Consider the following 18,682-nt stretch of genomic DNA (forward strand, 5'->3'; position numbering starts at 1 on the left):
TCTGTAACTAGATTTCGATCATAAAAATGTTGTTTACATATTCTTTTGGTAATGAAATAATTTGGATTTTGGATTAATCCATTTGTAAAAGTTTTCTATTTTGAATTGTGTAAGACTGTTACTTTCAAGTAAGACTATGTAGCCTATGTTACTCAACCTCGGGAACCCGTGTTCAAAGATATGTAACTGGTTTATAATTGAACTAAGATTGTAATTTTTTAGGTATGGTTGATGGGTGAGTTAGTTTAAGGAAAATGGTGATGATGAGAATGATAAGGCCATTTTTAACAGATGTTTTGCCTGCTTTTATAGTTATATTTATATTTCAATATTGGTGCAGGAAAAGACTAATAGCTTAGTACTCTGTATAAGCTCTATGGCAAGTTGAATGTGTTGATTCCAATAATAATGAAAATTTTGTAGTGATCGATTAAAATATATATGACTATCATGATTGACTTGTACGGTTTTTTCTTCAATTAATAACTTTAATTTTGATATAACATAGTAATTGACCAATATTATAACTCTAGACAAGAAACCCAATACTACTATAATTAGGGTTTCAGAACGTGTTAGTTTAACATAAAGCCCTCTCTATATATAAATACGCGGTATATTAACTACAGGTTACACACTTATACGTAACACAAAACCCTTTGATTCAATTCATCACCTTCAAAGTCTTAATCAATGGCGGAAGAATTAGTGGATTTACCGATTTGTTAAAAGCTGGTGTTCATTAATTGATTCCTCCGATTTCATTGTTACGCATCTTCACATTTACAACAACAAACGCAAGTCTTTGATAGCCAAGAAGGAGACTGAATTTACCCTTTATAGTATCAACGCATTCAAGAAAATTGATATAGTTTTCAACATAAAAGAATCATTGCAATTCATACAAGAGCTGTTATGGACTGATTTTGTTACAAGAAACCAAAGATGAGTTCGTATTTTATAATCCTTGTATTCGAAAGTCGTTGGTGATTCCACCTTGTCCTTTTATTTCTCAGGGCGGATATACTATACTTTATTACCCCGGTTTCGCTTCGTCTACTAATAATCATAAGGCAGTTGCTTTCGGGTATCGTAGGATTTTTCCCGAGGTTTCGACTGCGGTTAATTCATTAAATGATCACCTTTGGAGGATCAAAGATAGGTTATTGGATGACACTCACATTCATAGTGAAAATAGGATAATACATCCGGGTGCACAGATCAGGCGTTGCATTCATAGATATGATGGGTGTGCTTATAATTCCAAGAGTGCTACCCACTGGTTAGGAATTGATCAGGATTATTCTAGACCACCCGAAACACGGATTCATCTTGTATCATTCGATTTTGATTCCGAGGAATTTAGCTTTACAGATTTGCCTGATGCTCTTAAACAAAAAGATAGCTATAAATTTCTGTTCATCCTCGGGGAGTCAATTGCAGTTTTTAGTGCGTGTTCAATGCGAATCTGCATATGGGTTTTGGTTAAGGATGGCGGAGATAGATCATGGCGATTGTGGTATACCGGAGATTCAAAGTTAGAGGCTTATCGGTTTCTCACAGTAGTTTTTTTATGGAGATTTTCAATGCTGAGAAGAATACATTTTTGGTACTTAAAAAGGGTAAAATGTATTCATATAAATTTAAAAGTCATCAGATACAACATTTGGAAAATTATACTGATCATAACAGTAGATCTTTTGAAGTTTATGTGGAGAGCTTAGTATTGCACAAACGAAGCCAAGGGAAGATTTGGACATCCTAGCCGTGAGACTGATGAATGTAGAACAGTACAAGATTGTCGATTTTCGGTCTGTAGTTTAACCATAATCCTTTAAATAATATTATACATTTATTTCGAGTGTATATGAAAGGTGTCCGTTTATTTTTTACTCCTATGATACGTCTCAGTTTTATTTTGTACTCATACTTGAATATTACCTTTTGTATAATACTTCGTATACCCTTTCCAAATGTTTTCAATAAAATAACTTTGCAAAATTGACTGTACATTTGTAAATTAGTTCCTAATTTGTAGTGATATTATCTTAGCTAGTTATTAGCCGAACATTACGCTTCATGAAGTCCTGAGTCTCATGATAGTTGTATAGACACGTAGTATGTCAGCCTTTTGAATTTTGATGTATTGGTAACATTCAAGGATATACCCATTCAAAGAAAGATTATCTACCTACCTATATGTATAAACATTTTATTTTTAAAAATACATAAATTAAAAAAAAAATATTACTATTATATGTTTAGACAAATATCAACTCTCGAAGACAGTCGCAATCATAACTTTATGATAGTTTTAACTGTATATATGCTTGTATAGGAATCAATGTAAATTTACTAGAATTGCAAATGTAAACCTTGAGAGAATAAAGAAGATATTCATGTGAGATATAACGTAGATCCAATTGTATGATTTAGATGGTCTTAGGGTTCTAATTTTTCCCATAACATACACATGCTCCATAAACAGAGATATATACAAGAGTTCTGTATCACGGTGATTATAGACAGGAAGTACAATATGATTAATGAACACAGCAGTACAAATTACATGACAATCGCGTTAAAAGAATGCAACACAATGAAAAGATAAGTAAAATATCTTATTACCCTCTTGCTAAAACAATACAAGCAAGTTCCAGTAAAAAAATTTATCACAAGTGCTATTTTCAGAAGCTGTGGTGTATCTATCATTGGATTGCTATGGCAGGTAGCTTTACACTTTCTTTTTTTTTTTCATATAAATGATTTCATGTAATACATTTGTCTAAAGAAGAGATAGCTGATCCTAGAGCTCGGTCGGTATCGAGTTTTATATGAGAGGTCTTTACCTTCAAAGAGAGCCTAAATAGTCCTTCAGTATATTTATGATAGGATTGGCATTAGATGCTTCCCCCAGTTTCTCAAAGATGATTCCATCCATTCTTGCCTGGATTCCCTCCATAGATGTCAACTCCTCAAGTAGTATTTTTAGAGTTCTGTCCACCCCAACAATAGTACCCCCTATGCCACTCAAAATCTCCGGCAATGAAGGGGATGGCCTGGACACTTCAACCAGTGTCACCTGCATCATTACCAACATAAACAATGAGATGGGTACAGAAAAAAGAGTTCTTCCTATTTTGGATGGTGATTGTCTCACCCAACAACAACAAAAAATAAAAAGTGTCATATCATGAAGAACTTTTAAAGACAGAGTAATTGGTATTTGGAAGCACATTATCATTTGGTAGCACTTAATTACAAAACTACTTGCTTCATGCTTTAAAAAAGTATCCCTTTTTTTTTGTTGGGGTTTTTTTTTTTGGGGGGGGGGGGTGGGGCGGGGGGCTTAAGTCCCAAATTCAAGTTTCAAGCATTTGCTTTCCTTGAATTACAAAACTTGTATTACTTGTTTCAATAAGCATGGTGGCTATGCGGTTGACCTACAAATAGGACTGGTGGTCTGCCAAGCTTACAAGCCTTACTTCCCAAGAGTACGGCCACACAGCCACATCTTTGACAAAAATGTCTTCCTCCCTCAAATCTGATAATAATTAACTTGGGCACTAGCCACCTACTATTGCAGTACAAGACATTGTACTATTGTAGCCATGGTCCATACAGATGTGGTCTTTCATTAAATGCAGTGTTAATCAATAATACATAGGTAGTATCCCAACAAGGCATCAACAAAGCATACCTATCGCACGAGTGAGAATTTACGGAGATGGCAATAACTAAGAGCTATGATAGAAATTTTGAATGCAAAAGGCAATAATTTGCTGATTAAAGTTTAATACAGTAAACCAAAACCATAGCACTATAGGAAGAAAGTGTTGGGAGTAAAAATAACACCATACATTAGAGAAGTATGAGCCATAAAATAGAAAGTAAATACCGGTTGCTCTTGGGGAATGTTAGCCTTTTGCTTTGCTATGGCAACTGCACGGCCCATTCCACCTAAAGCATCAACAAGTCCTCGAGAAGCAGCATCACTTCCAGTCCAGACTCTTCCTTGTGCATTTTCTTCCATCTTATCTACCTATACATAAATGAAAAAAAAAATCATTCAATAATCTATATTGATAGTGTAAATTCAAATAGTTCATGTTGTAAAATTCAAATAGTTCATGTTAAAATAAAAGAAAAGATTAGTAGTAGAAAAATTACAGGCATTGATCTTGAATAGGCTGCTTTATCTCGAAATTGTGTATAAGCATGCTGGGCAGACTTTGCAAAAAGCTCTGCTTCTTCCGGCCTATAACAAACTTGCTTTTAGAATGAGAGACAAATCAAATTTGTTTCTAAGATTGTAGCTATCAGTGAAAGTTTGCTCTTTGATGCCAAATGCAGGAAGATCTAAATATTAATTTACTCCCCAAATAAATGATTAATACTTCCAACATTACGTTAAAAAAAATTCACTTTCGAGATCCCAAGATCCCTACAATCTGAAGATTAGTTGTCAAAGTTTTGACTTCAATTGCCAAGAGTTTTTTTTTTTTTTTTTAACAAAACCTTGTCATTCATCAGATAATTGATCTCAAAGTATAAATAATACTTTGTATATTTTTTTCATAGAATTATCTACAAGCACTTATGTGACATATTCATTCATGCAATACCTATATCTTGTAAATGATCATATCAAGCTATAAAATAAAATCTTTCATTTTTCCAGCAAGTACTTGTGTAGCATAGTCATCTGCTTGACCTGCATTAAGAAGTGTAGAGCACAAAGGACAAGCTAGTTCCTAATTCCTAGTGATCTGCAGACGTCGTTCATTTTAGGAAACCTTGCCCAAGCATGCAAGACAAGAACTTTCACCTGAAAGATCGTTGCTCTGCCGCAGTCAGCTCAGCAAACTTTCCCCTTGATATGATCTCCTTGTTGAATCCAATCTTTTCATACAGCTTTCCCAAATTGAACTTCCCTATGGTCAAACAAAACTACATTATTTGGTGCACTTCATGTTACAGCTAAGGACACATTGAGTAATTATCTAAGTGTGCTATAGATTCTAGCATCTATCAGCTCAAGCATCACATTTTTTCAATCAATGCATAGGACTTCAGGTCAGAGTACAATCAGACATTCAAACGAGGTTGAGTATCAGCATGAACATTTGATTTGAGTATTTGACCCATAAGATATGTTCACTGCTGTGAAAAAACTTTACAAATCAATACGCCTCTGGAAAAAAACCCCAGCAATTCATTGCAGTTAGTATTTTGTTCAGGAGCAAATAGATACAGTTCAAAGCCCATCCTTCAGGAACATCAGGAAATAGAGAAGTATAAGCATGAAGAACTTAATGCAAAACATAAATTTATCACTCACAAGCCTAGCCAATGAATTGCCAAATGGTTATTAATCATTATAGCCTTTTCAGCTAAACATATGCACAATATTAGATGATAGAAATGTTGCACAACTTATATATTGGATCCATAGCATTAAAACTCGGCTGCATTGTGAAGGATTTTGAGCTTGCCAAAACCGAAATATTAGGCCGCAATAGCCGCATTCCACCCGCATTACCGCATCCGAGATTTAAAGCCATGATTGGATGTGGATTCTATATATTATTAGCAAAGGCAGAAGAAGAAATCAAAGGGTGGAACTTGGTGTTGTAAATTATCCCATCTTGGCATAGAATACTCTGGTTCAGATCCACGAGACCCACCTTTCCAAGAAAGTAAAGATTATGCCCTTTCTTTGTGAAGCAAGAAGAGGATGGTCAATATTAGATGAAAATAAAGGTTAAAGAGTAGATCAGCGGTACAATTATACTATGTGATGGTAATCAACCTCCTAACTCCCAATAATTCTGCACCAATTCTATGCAACTTACAATGCATCATTTGCTATTAGGACTGTTCCACATAATATGTCAGGCCACTAAGGATTTGCTTCCTCCTATTACAAATATTTTATCTAAAAATCAGCTGCACCAAGTGCAGTGTTGAAGGGAGTAACTTGCGGTTATCCCCAAGTGCATAGAGGATTTACTCAAGCCTACTGAGTATTGAACTATCGATGAGAAAAGTGATACAGGAGTCATTTACTGAAGCCTATTGATGGGACAAGTGATACAAAAGTCTAACCTGTGACAACTCCAATTGAACCAGTCAAAGTAAGATTTTCTGCAACTATAGTCGCTGCTCCCATCGCCATGTAATATCCCCCACTAGCTGCAACATCACCCATAGATGCAATAACAGGTTTTTCAGCAGCCAAAAGTCTTATCTCCCGCCACATCCTGAACATATTTGACCAGTGTTTATGCATTAATGCCATGTATAACTGTGATCATATCAATATTTATTATTTTCTGGGCCTTTTCACATGAGAATTTATTCATGATTGAGGTCATAATATTGTTAAAGACTGCAGTGTCAAAGCAGTATGTCGCAGTTGTTACATCACACTTCACTACCATCTAGAAATGAATTGACAAACCAAACTATCCTCTTCGACATCATAATTTTAATAGTTTTGGAATCTATTTTTTAGATTATACTTGAAACTTTACATATTGTCATTGTGGAACTCCTTCCATGAGTTCCATCTAAATAGAAACTTGCACGTTTTTTCAACTATTTAGATATTTTCATACTGTCATTCAATGAAAAAAATTCAACCCCAACTGTTTTTTTTTTTCAACATTTTAAGGAAATATATAAAGCATGCCAATGTCTTCAATCTACCAACTTGATTTGTGTGTTAAAACAATAAATGTTGAATGTCATTTGCCCAACATAGCTGGCTTCTAGTGTGATACATATGGATAATCAAGAATCCAAGAGTAACAAAAGAATATAAGTGAATAAAAATATAACCATGCATTCAAATATACTGTATGTAAGAATAGGATACACTTACAGATCTGAAGCAAGAGCATCACCACCAGGACTGTCAATTCGAATTATTGCAGCTTTGTATCTTTTGGATTCTGGACAGAAATTTCAACATTAATACAAACAAACAAACTGGTCAATCTTGAGAAGAAAAAAATTAACAATTACTTTGTAGAAATTTAGAGGACATCATCACACTACTAATGATACAACTAATCTTACAACCATGTTAGGCTATATTCAATCCATCACTAGCACTGCTTCCTGGACATTTGCTAACTTATCAATAAGGGAAAAACTATATAAGGTATGACAGATTGATAGGTGAAAGCTTAATTTTTATCTTCTGGAACGCTACCTATATCTGATTTATGCAACAATTACAAAAGTAAACCCATTGAAGAAAGTCAATAATGCATACTTGATAAGGTTAAACAAATCAGACAAAGAAAATAAGACATACCTCTTACACTGCGTATTTTCTCGATTAGCTGTTCTGCAACTATGCCTGACGTAGAGGAACTTAAAGGGCCACGAACACGACTGATGCTTCCAGAGGCTCTAATGACTGCAATCCTCTCTTTTCCTCCAGATAATCCCAGGGTCCATTTTTTCACTCCAGAGTATCGCCTGTAAATGCAGGGTTGTCATAGATTTTATTCCAAATTTCCTACATATGACTTGAGAGAGATCACTGGAAAATGTAGAGGTCTAATATCCCCTTTTGCCCTTTCACATTATTTGACTTTCTTAAGACAACTATAATTTATAAAAAGTAAAAACCACTTGACTTCCAGAAAATCCATGCTTCATAGAGAAACAAGAATACATTTGATATTTATAGCAGACCAGCACCAAATTCACATAATCCTCTGGTACAGCCAATAAGCTAACAATAATTATAAGTAACAATGATAAATTGAGATAAGCAGAATAATTTTGGTGAAACGCCATTCAGTATGTTTAGATGCACTTCAGCCCATTCTAACAGATTAATTTCTGAATAAAACACCTAAATTTCATATAGAAATAACAAAATATTGTACCAATTCTTTGTAGCAATTTCACAAGAAAATGATGGTAAAGTGACAATAAAATCTTGGATTTGGCTGACTTAAATCCCTACATGTAATTTCATTTGCATATAAAACTGGGTATTGATGTCTTTTTATTAAAAACTACAGTCTATGCCCATAACTCAGCTACTGTCAGAGAGGTATTATGTAATAGCTCAATAGTACTGTTCATAATACGAGTGATGCTTGGCTATGCGGTGGTGATTCTAATTGTATAATGGATGTTAATGAAAGAATTAGTTGCACTACTGTTACAAAACTCTTACACAATGAATCAGGGATACGATTTCTTGAATGATCAAATTCCTTCTCAACAATGGACTAAGCCCCTGTTCTTTTGGATTGACTGAATCTGCATGGAGGGACTAAACTAATATGTAATACTGAGAGGAAACTGGTTAAAATAAGGTTAACTGGAAAGCTGAAAAAATAATTTTTTAAAAGAACATGGACCAAGTGGGTATGGAATAGGTTAAGCATTCCAAAAATTAAAATCACTTTCAGGTCGGTATGGCTGCAAAGATTGAACACTAAGGTCAGCCTAGCAATTATAGCATCTGTGATGATCTTTGTCATCTTTGTGGCGCATGTTTGGAGACTAAGGTACATCTGTTTTCCCAGTGGCAGTTTAGTTGAAGATGCTTGCATCTTTTGCTTAAAGTGACAAATAGGAACTGGAGGGGAAATAATCTATGCAAATTATATATCTAACTATCTAAGTTAGCTCAAGCTTCAAAGGAATAGAATTTTTAAGGAAATTTTATAATGCTCTATTATAGCAGCTAGTGTGTAATGTATTTGGAAGGTAAGAATTGGAGCTGTGGGAGAATTGTGTGCGAAGACCTGAGCAGGTAAACAGAGGCTTGATCAATTGTAAATAGCTTGAGATCAAGATGTGTCTTTATGTTATCCTTCCTAGTAATCTAAGTAATTAACTAGGCAAGATAAACAGTGGCTTGATCAGGTAAATAGCTTGTGCTGATATTAGCTAGTGTTGTAATTGTTGTGATAGAGAAGGGAAGTCCATGTCCATCCCATTTGACTTTGTAAATGGCAGCTTGGTTTTGAGGTGATTAATACAATACCTATCTAACCAAATAAAGAATAAAAAATAAAAAAATAAAAATACTTAGGTCTTAATGAATTGAACTCCACATAAAACTAGATTTAGCACCTATCCGTTACTCCTACAGTGGAAAGATGGAAATTATTTTATACTATAGAAATTATCAATTTATCAGGGATAATTTCCATGTACGAGAACACTCCTTTTCTAAGTTTTTACAGGAATCATAATATTTTTAAATCTGTAACCATTCAAAATCATATTCTAGGACATAAAAATGAGCCCAATTTCACCTACTTACAAGCTCGTAATCACTTCCATGTAACAAATAAAATCCAGAGAGATTTTCTAATAAGTGTGACACACATGCATATGTATGACATGTTTTCTTTTTTATACAAAAATAAATACTATGTAATAAACAAATAAATACCTGTAATCAACCATGGGGAGTTTCTTTTCCTTCTCAAGCCCCAATCTTTCTTTCAACATTGAAACCACCTACATAAACATGACTAAGTGTGTCATTTGCGGTAACGAAAGCAAAAGATGATTGGCATGTAGCTGGAAATGAAGTGTTATGATGGATGATAAGCTATTATAATGAACTAGAAAAAGATGTGTTATTTCATGAACTCTACAGAAAAAGGTCTCTAATAAATAAGCCAGGAGTGGGTTTCTTACCTCATCATCGTAGTTAATATTTGTTATCCATCCCTCCTCTTTAAGCCTTTCAATTTTGTATACTCCTTCATTGATGAACTTCTCAACATCATCTTTGTTTTTTCCTGTACAGAAGTTTCAGTACAGAAACTGTAAAGCATTTTTTGTCATGTCAGCCCATGATTAAGATGGCTTTTATAATCAAGTGTAAGCAGACAATGGCAAATCACCTTTAGCAGCCGAAATTTTATCAAGCCAATTTCCATAGATATTATCAAGCAATGTAGTCAACATCTCTCGATTTTCTTCAGAAATGGATTTGCGTGTAAGCTGGTCTCCAGCACTTTTAAACTTCCCAATCCTCTCAACCTGTGGTTCGATACCTACTTTCTCAAAGATACCTGAATGCAGAGATTAAATTGTCAATGCTAAACGGTGCATGATTGCATGACAATAAATAATCCTAGCTATATTCATGAAAAAAAAAAAAAAAAAAAATCACAAAGAAGAGCTACTGTCGACCGATAACATAGAACTCCGTCATAGGCACAAATTGATTAAAACAAGAACTGTAACAATATATATTTCTTTAGCAAAAGGTTTATGCTCAACATGCACACAATCATACATGAATTCTACTAGAGCAAGATGTTCCCAAGAGAATATTAATTGCAAATCTGGAGCACAAAAAGTAAGTAATGCCAACCAAAACATACCTCCTAGAAATGATGCTTGAACAGTCAAACCATACAGCCGAAAATAAGCACTTGGAGGTGCATATACCTCTTCACAGGCAGAAGCTAGATAATACTCTTTCTCTCCGCATGTTGGAAGATACCCCACGACAAACTTTCCTGCAAAAGCAACATATCACATAATTGTGGATGGTCTTTAAAGGTAAGAGAATGAAGATGATCAGCACAAAGTTAGCACGAGATCCATGAAAGGTCTTTACAGGCTGCAGTGCCGCTGCTAGCCATCCTAGGACTCTAGGAGCAACCAAACAAGTCCTTCTATCATTCAACAAGATTCATCCTCATTACTATATAAGGATCTGACATACACATTCCACTTCCGTGGAATTGGTACTTAGCCAAACAAACACCAGTCGTTCCTTAACTTTCATACAAGTCCTTTCATAATTTGCAAAGAAACAAACTAAGGCCAAAATTTCTACTATCTTTATACACCTGAACATCATGTCAATGCAATTTAATCGAGCAAAATCAGCGACACCTAATGCATTAAACTATCAGCTTCGAAAAACAAAGAATTATAAACACAAACACAAAGAATGTGACACTAAATGCTCACCTGACTTCCGGAAATCCAAAATATGCCTCCGAATTTCCTCAACTTTACCCCATCCACAATTCAAAGATTCAATATGAAGATAAACCCCAGAAATCCTAGGATCATAAGCTGCCTTTATAAAATTCTCACAAATTTGTGGCAGAGACAACCCTTGCGAAAACCGAGATTTCAACTGATCAGAAATCTGAACTTCATAAAACATACACAATTATCATTACAAGAATCCAAAATCAACACATTAAGTAAGACTTTTAAACATATAATTGATCATGTCATTCATGCACAAGAGTCCAAATAATATTTATGCAATAACCCGAGACATTGCTCGAGCCCAAAAACTAGTTAAACACTTAGAATCATTAGCAACACTAATCAACGCGTGATTTGTCATCCATTCCCGAAATCAGTATATAATTAAAGGAGGTGAAATAAACCTGGCCACGCAATTTGATGGTGAAAACACTGCCCTTCTTAACCCTTTGCCAAGGAAAAGCAATGAGCATACGACACTTAACAACAAAACTCTTCCAAGCGCCAAATTCTTTGAATTCAAATTCACCACTAGGAAAAACTTCCGAGGATTTAGGAACGCCATTAACAGAATCTTCGTCAAGCTTTTCTTCAACCTTAACCTTAGAATCAGAATCGGAATTGGAATCGGAATCGAAAGCGTTGGTGGAGAAATTGAAATTCCGGCGGCGAAGAATCGGAGCGAGGCGAAGAAAGCAGGAGAGAGAGAAAGAGGAAGAAGGAGGAGGAGTGACAAAATGGGAGGAAGAATGAGAAGAGAAGATGGGGGAAGAGAGAGGAAGTGGGGGTGGAGGAGAGAGAGTGGAGAGAAGGTGGAAGCTATGGCGGTGGATTGTGTGGAAGCGAGGAGATGAATGAAGGAGTTTCGCCATTGTTGTAGCAGAGCAGAGCTTGTGAAGTGAAGTGAGGTGTTTGATTTCTGGTATTGGAAGTTTGGTATTTGAATGAGTGGGGAGGAAGAAAGAAGATGATGAGTTCAGGAAGGTTACATATTCCTCCACGTCGACACTCTTACATCAAGGAATTTAAACTTTCGCTTTTTTTTATTTTTAGTAGTATGAAAGATCCTACTTAAACAGCATATCTCACAAGTTACAACTTAAATCGAACTAACTTTATAGATCAACATTTGAGAATAGAGAGGAGGAGATAAGGAAATTCCCCCTACTTCCAACAGTTCCAAACAAGTGCAGTTGTAACTCACACTCGTTACTAGTTAGGACTGTATATAAACAATTAAACATATTTCATATACTTAGGGGCGAAGCCAGGATATTAAAGCTATAGGGGTCGGCTAACACTTTAGTGAAAAAATATAATTAAAATAAAAATAGTTTAATACTTTAATTGTATGAAAAAATAAAATTCATTAAATCTTTTTTTTTTATTATTATTTTCCATGCATTCTACTAACATATGTATTTGTTAGAAAATTTTCTATGAGCTCCTACATATCACGTCAAAATAATAACATATATATTAATTTTGATGGTATATAAATACTTCCTCTATCCTTCTTGCATATATGCAATGCCTAGTTTTATTAAGACACGCTTTATAATACATTTTATTAACTATCGATATATCATTTTAAGCCTTTGTTAACATTACAAAAAATTTATATACGAAATATTTAAAAATTAAGGAGAATCTAAAAGATCATATTTAATTATATTTTATCTTATTTATAAATAGCAAACAACAAAAAGTATTAATCTTTAACTCTTTGTCGCTAATGGGGATTGATCCTAGGATCAAAAATCCCTAACAATAGGCTTCAAACCACTGTGGCAAACATTAAATACAATTAATTTGCAAAAAAAAATAGTATTTATATTAAAAATAGCTAGGGGTCAACAATAAAAATAGTAAGCCGCAAAATTGAGTCATAGGGGCCAGGCCACCACCCGTCGCCCATGTGCCTCCGCCCTTGCATATATTCCCGCCGTTTGTTTTATAGGCTAGAGTTGAAATTTTCCACTATTCATAAGTTATCATTGACTTAATTTTTTTACCAAAATATAATATATCAATATGATTATATAATATGTTAGAATTGTCATATTGTCTACTTTTATAAAATATTTTTTTCATAATTTTTACCAACCTCTAATTAAAAATATTGATGGTTGAAGTTGTGTTTTGACAAATGTGCAAATCCAACTCTAACTTATAAAAAAAATAGAGGGAACACATATGTTAAAAACTCTCACCTGGCTTGATTCTATTCGACCCGGTTTTAAAGTAACCGATTCAAATTTCAACCTTTTACTATTTCTTATAAATCAAAGTGGAATTACTTTTGTTCACTTCAATTGAGTAACTTGTGGAATATCATACTTGTATATGGGAAGGTTCAATATAAAAATATCTCAATAAAAGTTATAATGTTATGAATTCTGTATTTGTTTGATCTATATGCACACCATGCATCTAATCTATAAATTTATAAATTTGAAGTATAGTATACACAAACCATCTTTAAGAAGTATATTTTATCGACTATCTTAAGTGGAACACAAATACTTCACTCATTGCTTGGGAGTAGAGATCAACGACTTGTTCAAATGACAATTAAGGATGTAATTTTCTTTATGAAAATCATTTTATGCAAATGCCTTAGGAAGGACTCTGAACATATTTTCAATAAGTTAAACCTACATTATTCGAGGCAAAAAGCTTTAATAATTTCCATCTCAAAATTGAAAACGATTGAACATGTATATGTATGAGGTTCACCCAGTTCATCTGCCACATGAACGATACCTTGTTTATCTAGGGGTATTTTTGGCTTTTCACTTGAAAGTCAGGGGTACATGCATAAATTGGTACGTACTTCTTTTGATGACCATTTAACAGTCGTTGAACAATTAAAACTCCTGTTTGCTGCATTCTTCTTCTTCCTCCATTGAAACACATTTCTTCTTCTTCCTCAATCTTCTTCTTCCTTCCCCGATCTCCACCAACACCACCATCTCCGGCGGCTAAAACGAAAACCCTACGAAAAAAAGAGTAATTAAGGGTATAGTGAATCCCTAAGGGTAGGGTTGGCCTTGTCTTCCATAAAATTCCTCCATTGAGGTCCTCCATTAAAGCTAATTTTCAGCTTCAATTTTTTACCCCAAAGTTCAAAATCTAGTTTCTCTCTCCTAATCCATGGATGGCAAATTTGTGACATGGATGTTAACGGACAAAGTTAACTTCCGTCATTTGCTATATTGCTGTCATTGTCAACTACAAATGCAAGTTGAATAAAGTAAACTTCCAACTAAGCAATAATATGAATAAAATAAGGAATAATAACAATATTTACAAGTTTGCCATCAAGATTAACGATATTTGTTTATGTCGGTGATAAACTTGAATTTTCTCGTATATGTATTGTTCTCCTTAAGGATTTGCAAGCACTTAATTTCTCTCCTTCTAGTGATGAAAAGTGTTGGATAGGAATTGCTTCCTTAACGTTTTCGTTGAGCTGATGCATTACAGCAACAAAAATTTCCCTTCTCTGCTTCTGAGCTTCTCATCATGGGAAAGGTTGCTATCAGTATACGATCACTTTCAACTTCCACATCAAACACGTTAATGAAAAAAGATCATCCATTCCAAACACACTCTATCAGGCTGAAGCTTCAGTAATGTCAGAAACATAACATGCTCGAAATTTTCTTGAAGACACCAACAAATACAACAATCTAGTAATCTCACATCATCTCCCTTCTATTTAATCCACTTCGAGCCTCACACCATATACATTCACTTCATCACATTCATTATTGGCTTAAACTATTTAGTTTGTTGGGAAGCAACGGCAAGAGCCTTTCCCTGGTCACTAATATTCTGAAGATATCGGTCACTATTGGCATCAAGCGCACGGATGTGACAAATCATAAGGGCCTCCAATAGCTCCTTCCTGTATAAAGGATTTATTGCCTATGAATGAGAATTCTTCTTAGAAACAAATTTAAGACACCATGCATACAAACAAAAGCTTAAAGCAAATGAAGTTTCAAAATACTACCTATTTCTTTTAAATCTATTAATCTACTTATTTTGACTTTTTACAATTGTCAGCAAGAAACTTTCACCACTAATATCTTTAATTATCAATAATTAAACATCATAAAAAGTTGACATTGAGAGACTATAGGTTGAGATATTTCTAACAAGATCCTAGATTATTATGATTTTCTCAAGAGGATAACTAATATTAGTCAAAGTGGAGCATGTGAATAGCACAAAAGGTCAAAATGGGTAAATGAAAAGAACAAAATGGAGGGAGTAACACTTGTGAAAAAAGTCGTCCTTCTCATCAATGCACAAGTCATACAAACATACCTCCAACACCTCATGTTATAATGTTTTAGAGGGTCTTATTATGTTTAGAATGACATAATATTGAGCTCTCAACTAAATGACAAAAATATGAGAGCGAGAGGGGTGATGGGATAGAAGAGAAGTTGAAAGCGCTAACAACGGATAAGCATTCACCAACAAGACCAGACAGACCGGCTATTGCAAGAACTCACAAGTGTCAGCATGATTGATGAGAGGAAATAGTATATTTAGCTATTCATTAGTGTGTTAGATAACAAACAGCTAGGTAAACAGCCACTCAGTATTCCTCTCTACATGTTATCTATTAAGTCACTAGTATGTAACACTTAAACCATAACAGACTGCTAAACACTTACAGGTAACAGCTGCAGTACTAACACCACCCCCCCCCCCCCGGGCGCCTCCCCTCTTGCAACCATTTCCCACAAGCCCCATTCATAGCGTCAACCATAACTCCATAAGGGCAAGCATCTTCAGGCAAAATTCAAGCCACCAAAGATTTTCAAGTGGTATTCTCCTCTTTTTTTGGGGAAAAAAAAAAAACCATTTCGGCCCTTTCCTTTTATGAACTTCAAATCTCCCTAAATCTCTCATACAGACATTATTTGTGTCTTCCACAGTAGTCTCCACCATTAACTCTTTCCTCTCTTTTCCTCTTCCCCAGATACCTAAATGATCCAAAAACTGATCTAGCTTATCAATTCTCACCAAGAAAGAAAGAAATACAGAATTAGAAATTTAGAACCCCCAAAGAACCAAATTTCTATCCCCAACAGTGCCTGCTCAAACCTATAAAATTCCCATTCCACACATTTCCAAGTTGGACTAAAGGTTTAAAAATTAAAAAAAAAAAAAGAAGAAAAAAAGAAGAGAAGAGAAAAAGTGCACCCAAAAATGTGATATTAAGGCCAGATGAGTTTGGGATGAGGATTTAGTGATCTGCGAGATGTTATTAATATTATTATGAGAAGAAATAATTCCAAAATTTGCAGCTTACTGATGGTTTCCCTCTATGAAGTTGGTTGTTTATAATATATGCAGGGAAGCTATGTTGTAAAGGGCCATGACATATGATATGGTTCCTTCTTGACTGCCCTACCTTTGAAGTAAATATGATAAGCTATGTATTCAATAGATATAACCGGTAAACAAAATATAATAGCCTACAACAGAGATTCAGATGTATTTCAGCTAAGCTACACAAAGATCTATGATGTGCAAGCTAAGAATCCATTTTACAGAAGCCCTAATTCCATTGTACCATTGCATCACCTCCACACAATTTTAAGAAATTCAACATACCACAAAGGCCTCCAACCCATGACATTCAACAAAAGCATGTTGGATAACATCCCACAAGCCCTGTTTCCCAGAGAGGTATACAACAAAGAGGTCTAAGGCACAGCAGTGTGATAAGAAAGAGTAATGATTTCACTAAGCACGTGACACGGATTTACAGCATTCTTAAATCTTGGAGAAGGGGAAGTAGAAGCAGCTAAAAGGTTAATCACCTAGACTTTGAAAGACCATGAACAAGAAAGGGGGACGTATTGGAATGAGCAAATGACAAAGAAAGATGGATCATTTCCCTCATCAATCCCAGCTATTCATAGTATGGATACTATGAATTCAATAGCTTCACTCAAGCATAAGCCTCGTCATCAAAACTGATCTCATTTTCCAATCACTTCACTGATCACACTCTAAGAAACCAAAAATAAAACCACTAAGGACCCATCATCTCTATGGATTTCAGTTCGGATTACAATTTTCTGTTTTATGATATGAAAATTTGTATGACTAACGGGCTTGAAATTAGTCATACTTAAACTAATCATGTTTACTTTACCGTTAACGTACGAGCCCTAATTATTCATACCCAGAAATCAAAATTCACAAAGAAATCAACCAAATTAACACCATCAAACTTCCCACAAAAATCCCACAATTTCAAACATCCTAAACCCACAAAATCATCATAAATTTCAGCTAACTATAACAAATTCAAATCCAAAATCAAACTTTCAACACAATATAAAACCATTGAAATTACTACCAAATAGAAAAAGAGGGATAAAAATTTACCTCAACATGAAATTCATGTTTCCGAAATCTTGTCCAACAAAGCCTGAGCAAGAGTAGCAAACCCATCAACTTGAGAATACTTACTAATCAAATCCACCACATTTTCCTTCTCTTTCAAATCAACCAAATCAACTAAATAATACAATCCCGCAATCGCATACTTGACCGTATTCCTCACCGGACTCGAAAGACAGTCAATCAACGCCGCAACACCGCCGCAATCACAAACAATCTTAGCATTTTGTGGGTCAGCGACGGCGTTGCAGATTCCGCTGACGGCGAACTCAATGAGACGTTCATTAGGCTCAGTTAAGCAGTCGATGAAAAGCTCTAAAACGTTGAGGCCACGAAGAATGGCGTAGTTGTAAGGATCGTAGGAGAAGTTAGCGAGATTAGCGACGATTTTTTCTTTGGATTCGTTGGAAATAGTGGAGTTTTGGAATTGGGTGATGAGTTGTTGAAGGTGTTGATGTCTTGGTGTGCCGTATTTGCCTGTTCTCTCTGCTTGCCGTTTGTCGTTGGTGAACATTTTTTTTGTGATTGTTTGATTTGTTTCATTCAGTTGAGAGGTTGGTTTTAGGAGGGAGGTTTTACATTTGGGTTGGCTAGATTGAACGAAGGGTATGGTTCGGGTTCCGATTCGAGGTTAATTTAAGATTTTTTTTTTAAACATAAATTTTAAGGTTTGTTTTATTAACCTGATATATATTTTGGGTTTGTTTTTGTTCACCTAAAATTTACTTATTTCAGTTAATATTCATTTTATTTTAACAAGACTAATAAATTCAAAAAATAAAATTCTTATTTACTCAATTTTAATATTTCGGAAGTGTATTTTATTATAACCTATAAGTATGAAGTAAATCCACTTTACATATCTTGAGTATTCATTCACATGAATATCACTTCCAAGTTCCTCAAGTTTTCAAGGGAGCATCTCATTGTTCTGTAAAAATCCCGATGCGGATCTTACGATCCTACGATTCTACGATCCCAAATTGCGTGATCGATCCGGTTCTTTGGTATGATCTTAAAGTTTGTAGGATCTTACGATCCTACTCCGATATTAATTATGAGTGATAGGATCTCAACACGATCATACTCTGATATTAATTATGAGTGGCAGGATCTTAACACGATCCTACGATCCTACTATTCGATCCAACATTTTACTATATTATGAGACTTTGATTTATTTTGACATATTTTTTATTATTCATTAGGTTATATGCACCTAAATTTAATGTAT

The 18,682-nt window shown here is 34.7% G+C and overlaps 1 protein-coding gene and 1 pseudogene across 1 annotated transcript; both read right to left on the bottom strand.

Annotated features, from left to right (window-relative positions):
- Window positions 1-2,600: 2,600 nt before the first annotated feature.
- LOC110698090 (serine protease SPPA, chloroplastic-like) lies at window positions 2,601-12,155 on the bottom strand. The gene is made up of 13 exons (XM_021875497.1): window positions 11,415-12,155; window positions 10,981-11,164; window positions 10,383-10,520; window positions 9,897-10,067; window positions 9,688-9,791; window positions 9,437-9,504; window positions 7,325-7,491; window positions 6,887-6,956; window positions 6,109-6,263; window positions 4,829-4,934; window positions 4,171-4,258; window positions 3,899-4,042; window positions 2,601-3,082 (listed from the first exon to the last, which is right to left on the bottom strand). The coding sequence occupies exons 1-13, from the start codon at window positions 11,880-11,882 to the stop codon at window positions 2,852-2,854; spliced, it is 2,094 nt and encodes a 697-aa protein (XP_021731189.1). The 5' UTR covers window positions 11,883-12,155; the 3' UTR covers window positions 2,601-2,851.
- Window positions 12,156-17,078: 4,923 nt separating this feature from the next.
- Window positions 17,079-18,409, bottom strand: LOC110697262 (annotated as a pseudogene).
- Window positions 18,410-18,682: the final 273 nt, after the last annotated feature.

The sequence above is a fragment of the Chenopodium quinoa genome, unplaced genomic scaffold (genome assembly GCF_001683475.1).
Source record: "Chenopodium quinoa cultivar QQ74 unplaced genomic scaffold, ASM168347v1, whole genome shotgun sequence".
NCBI classification, from domain to species: Eukaryota; Viridiplantae; Streptophyta; class Magnoliopsida; order Caryophyllales; family Amaranthaceae; genus Chenopodium; species Chenopodium quinoa.

Bases quoted from the DNA above. Each gene is read 5' to 3' on its own strand.
- LOC110698090 (XM_021875497.1), bottom strand. From the start codon at position 11,882: ATGGCGAAACTCCTTCATTCATCTCCTCGCTTCCACACAATCCACCGC. The intron at 4,935-6,108 runs GTTAGACTTTTG...GTTTGACCATAG, and splicing joins TTCAATTGGAGTTGTCACAG to GGAAGTTCAATTTGGGAAAG. The intron at 4,043-4,170 runs GTAATTTTTCTA...ATTTATGTATAG, and splicing joins CCTATTCAAGATCAATGCCT to GTAGATAAGATGGAAGAAAA.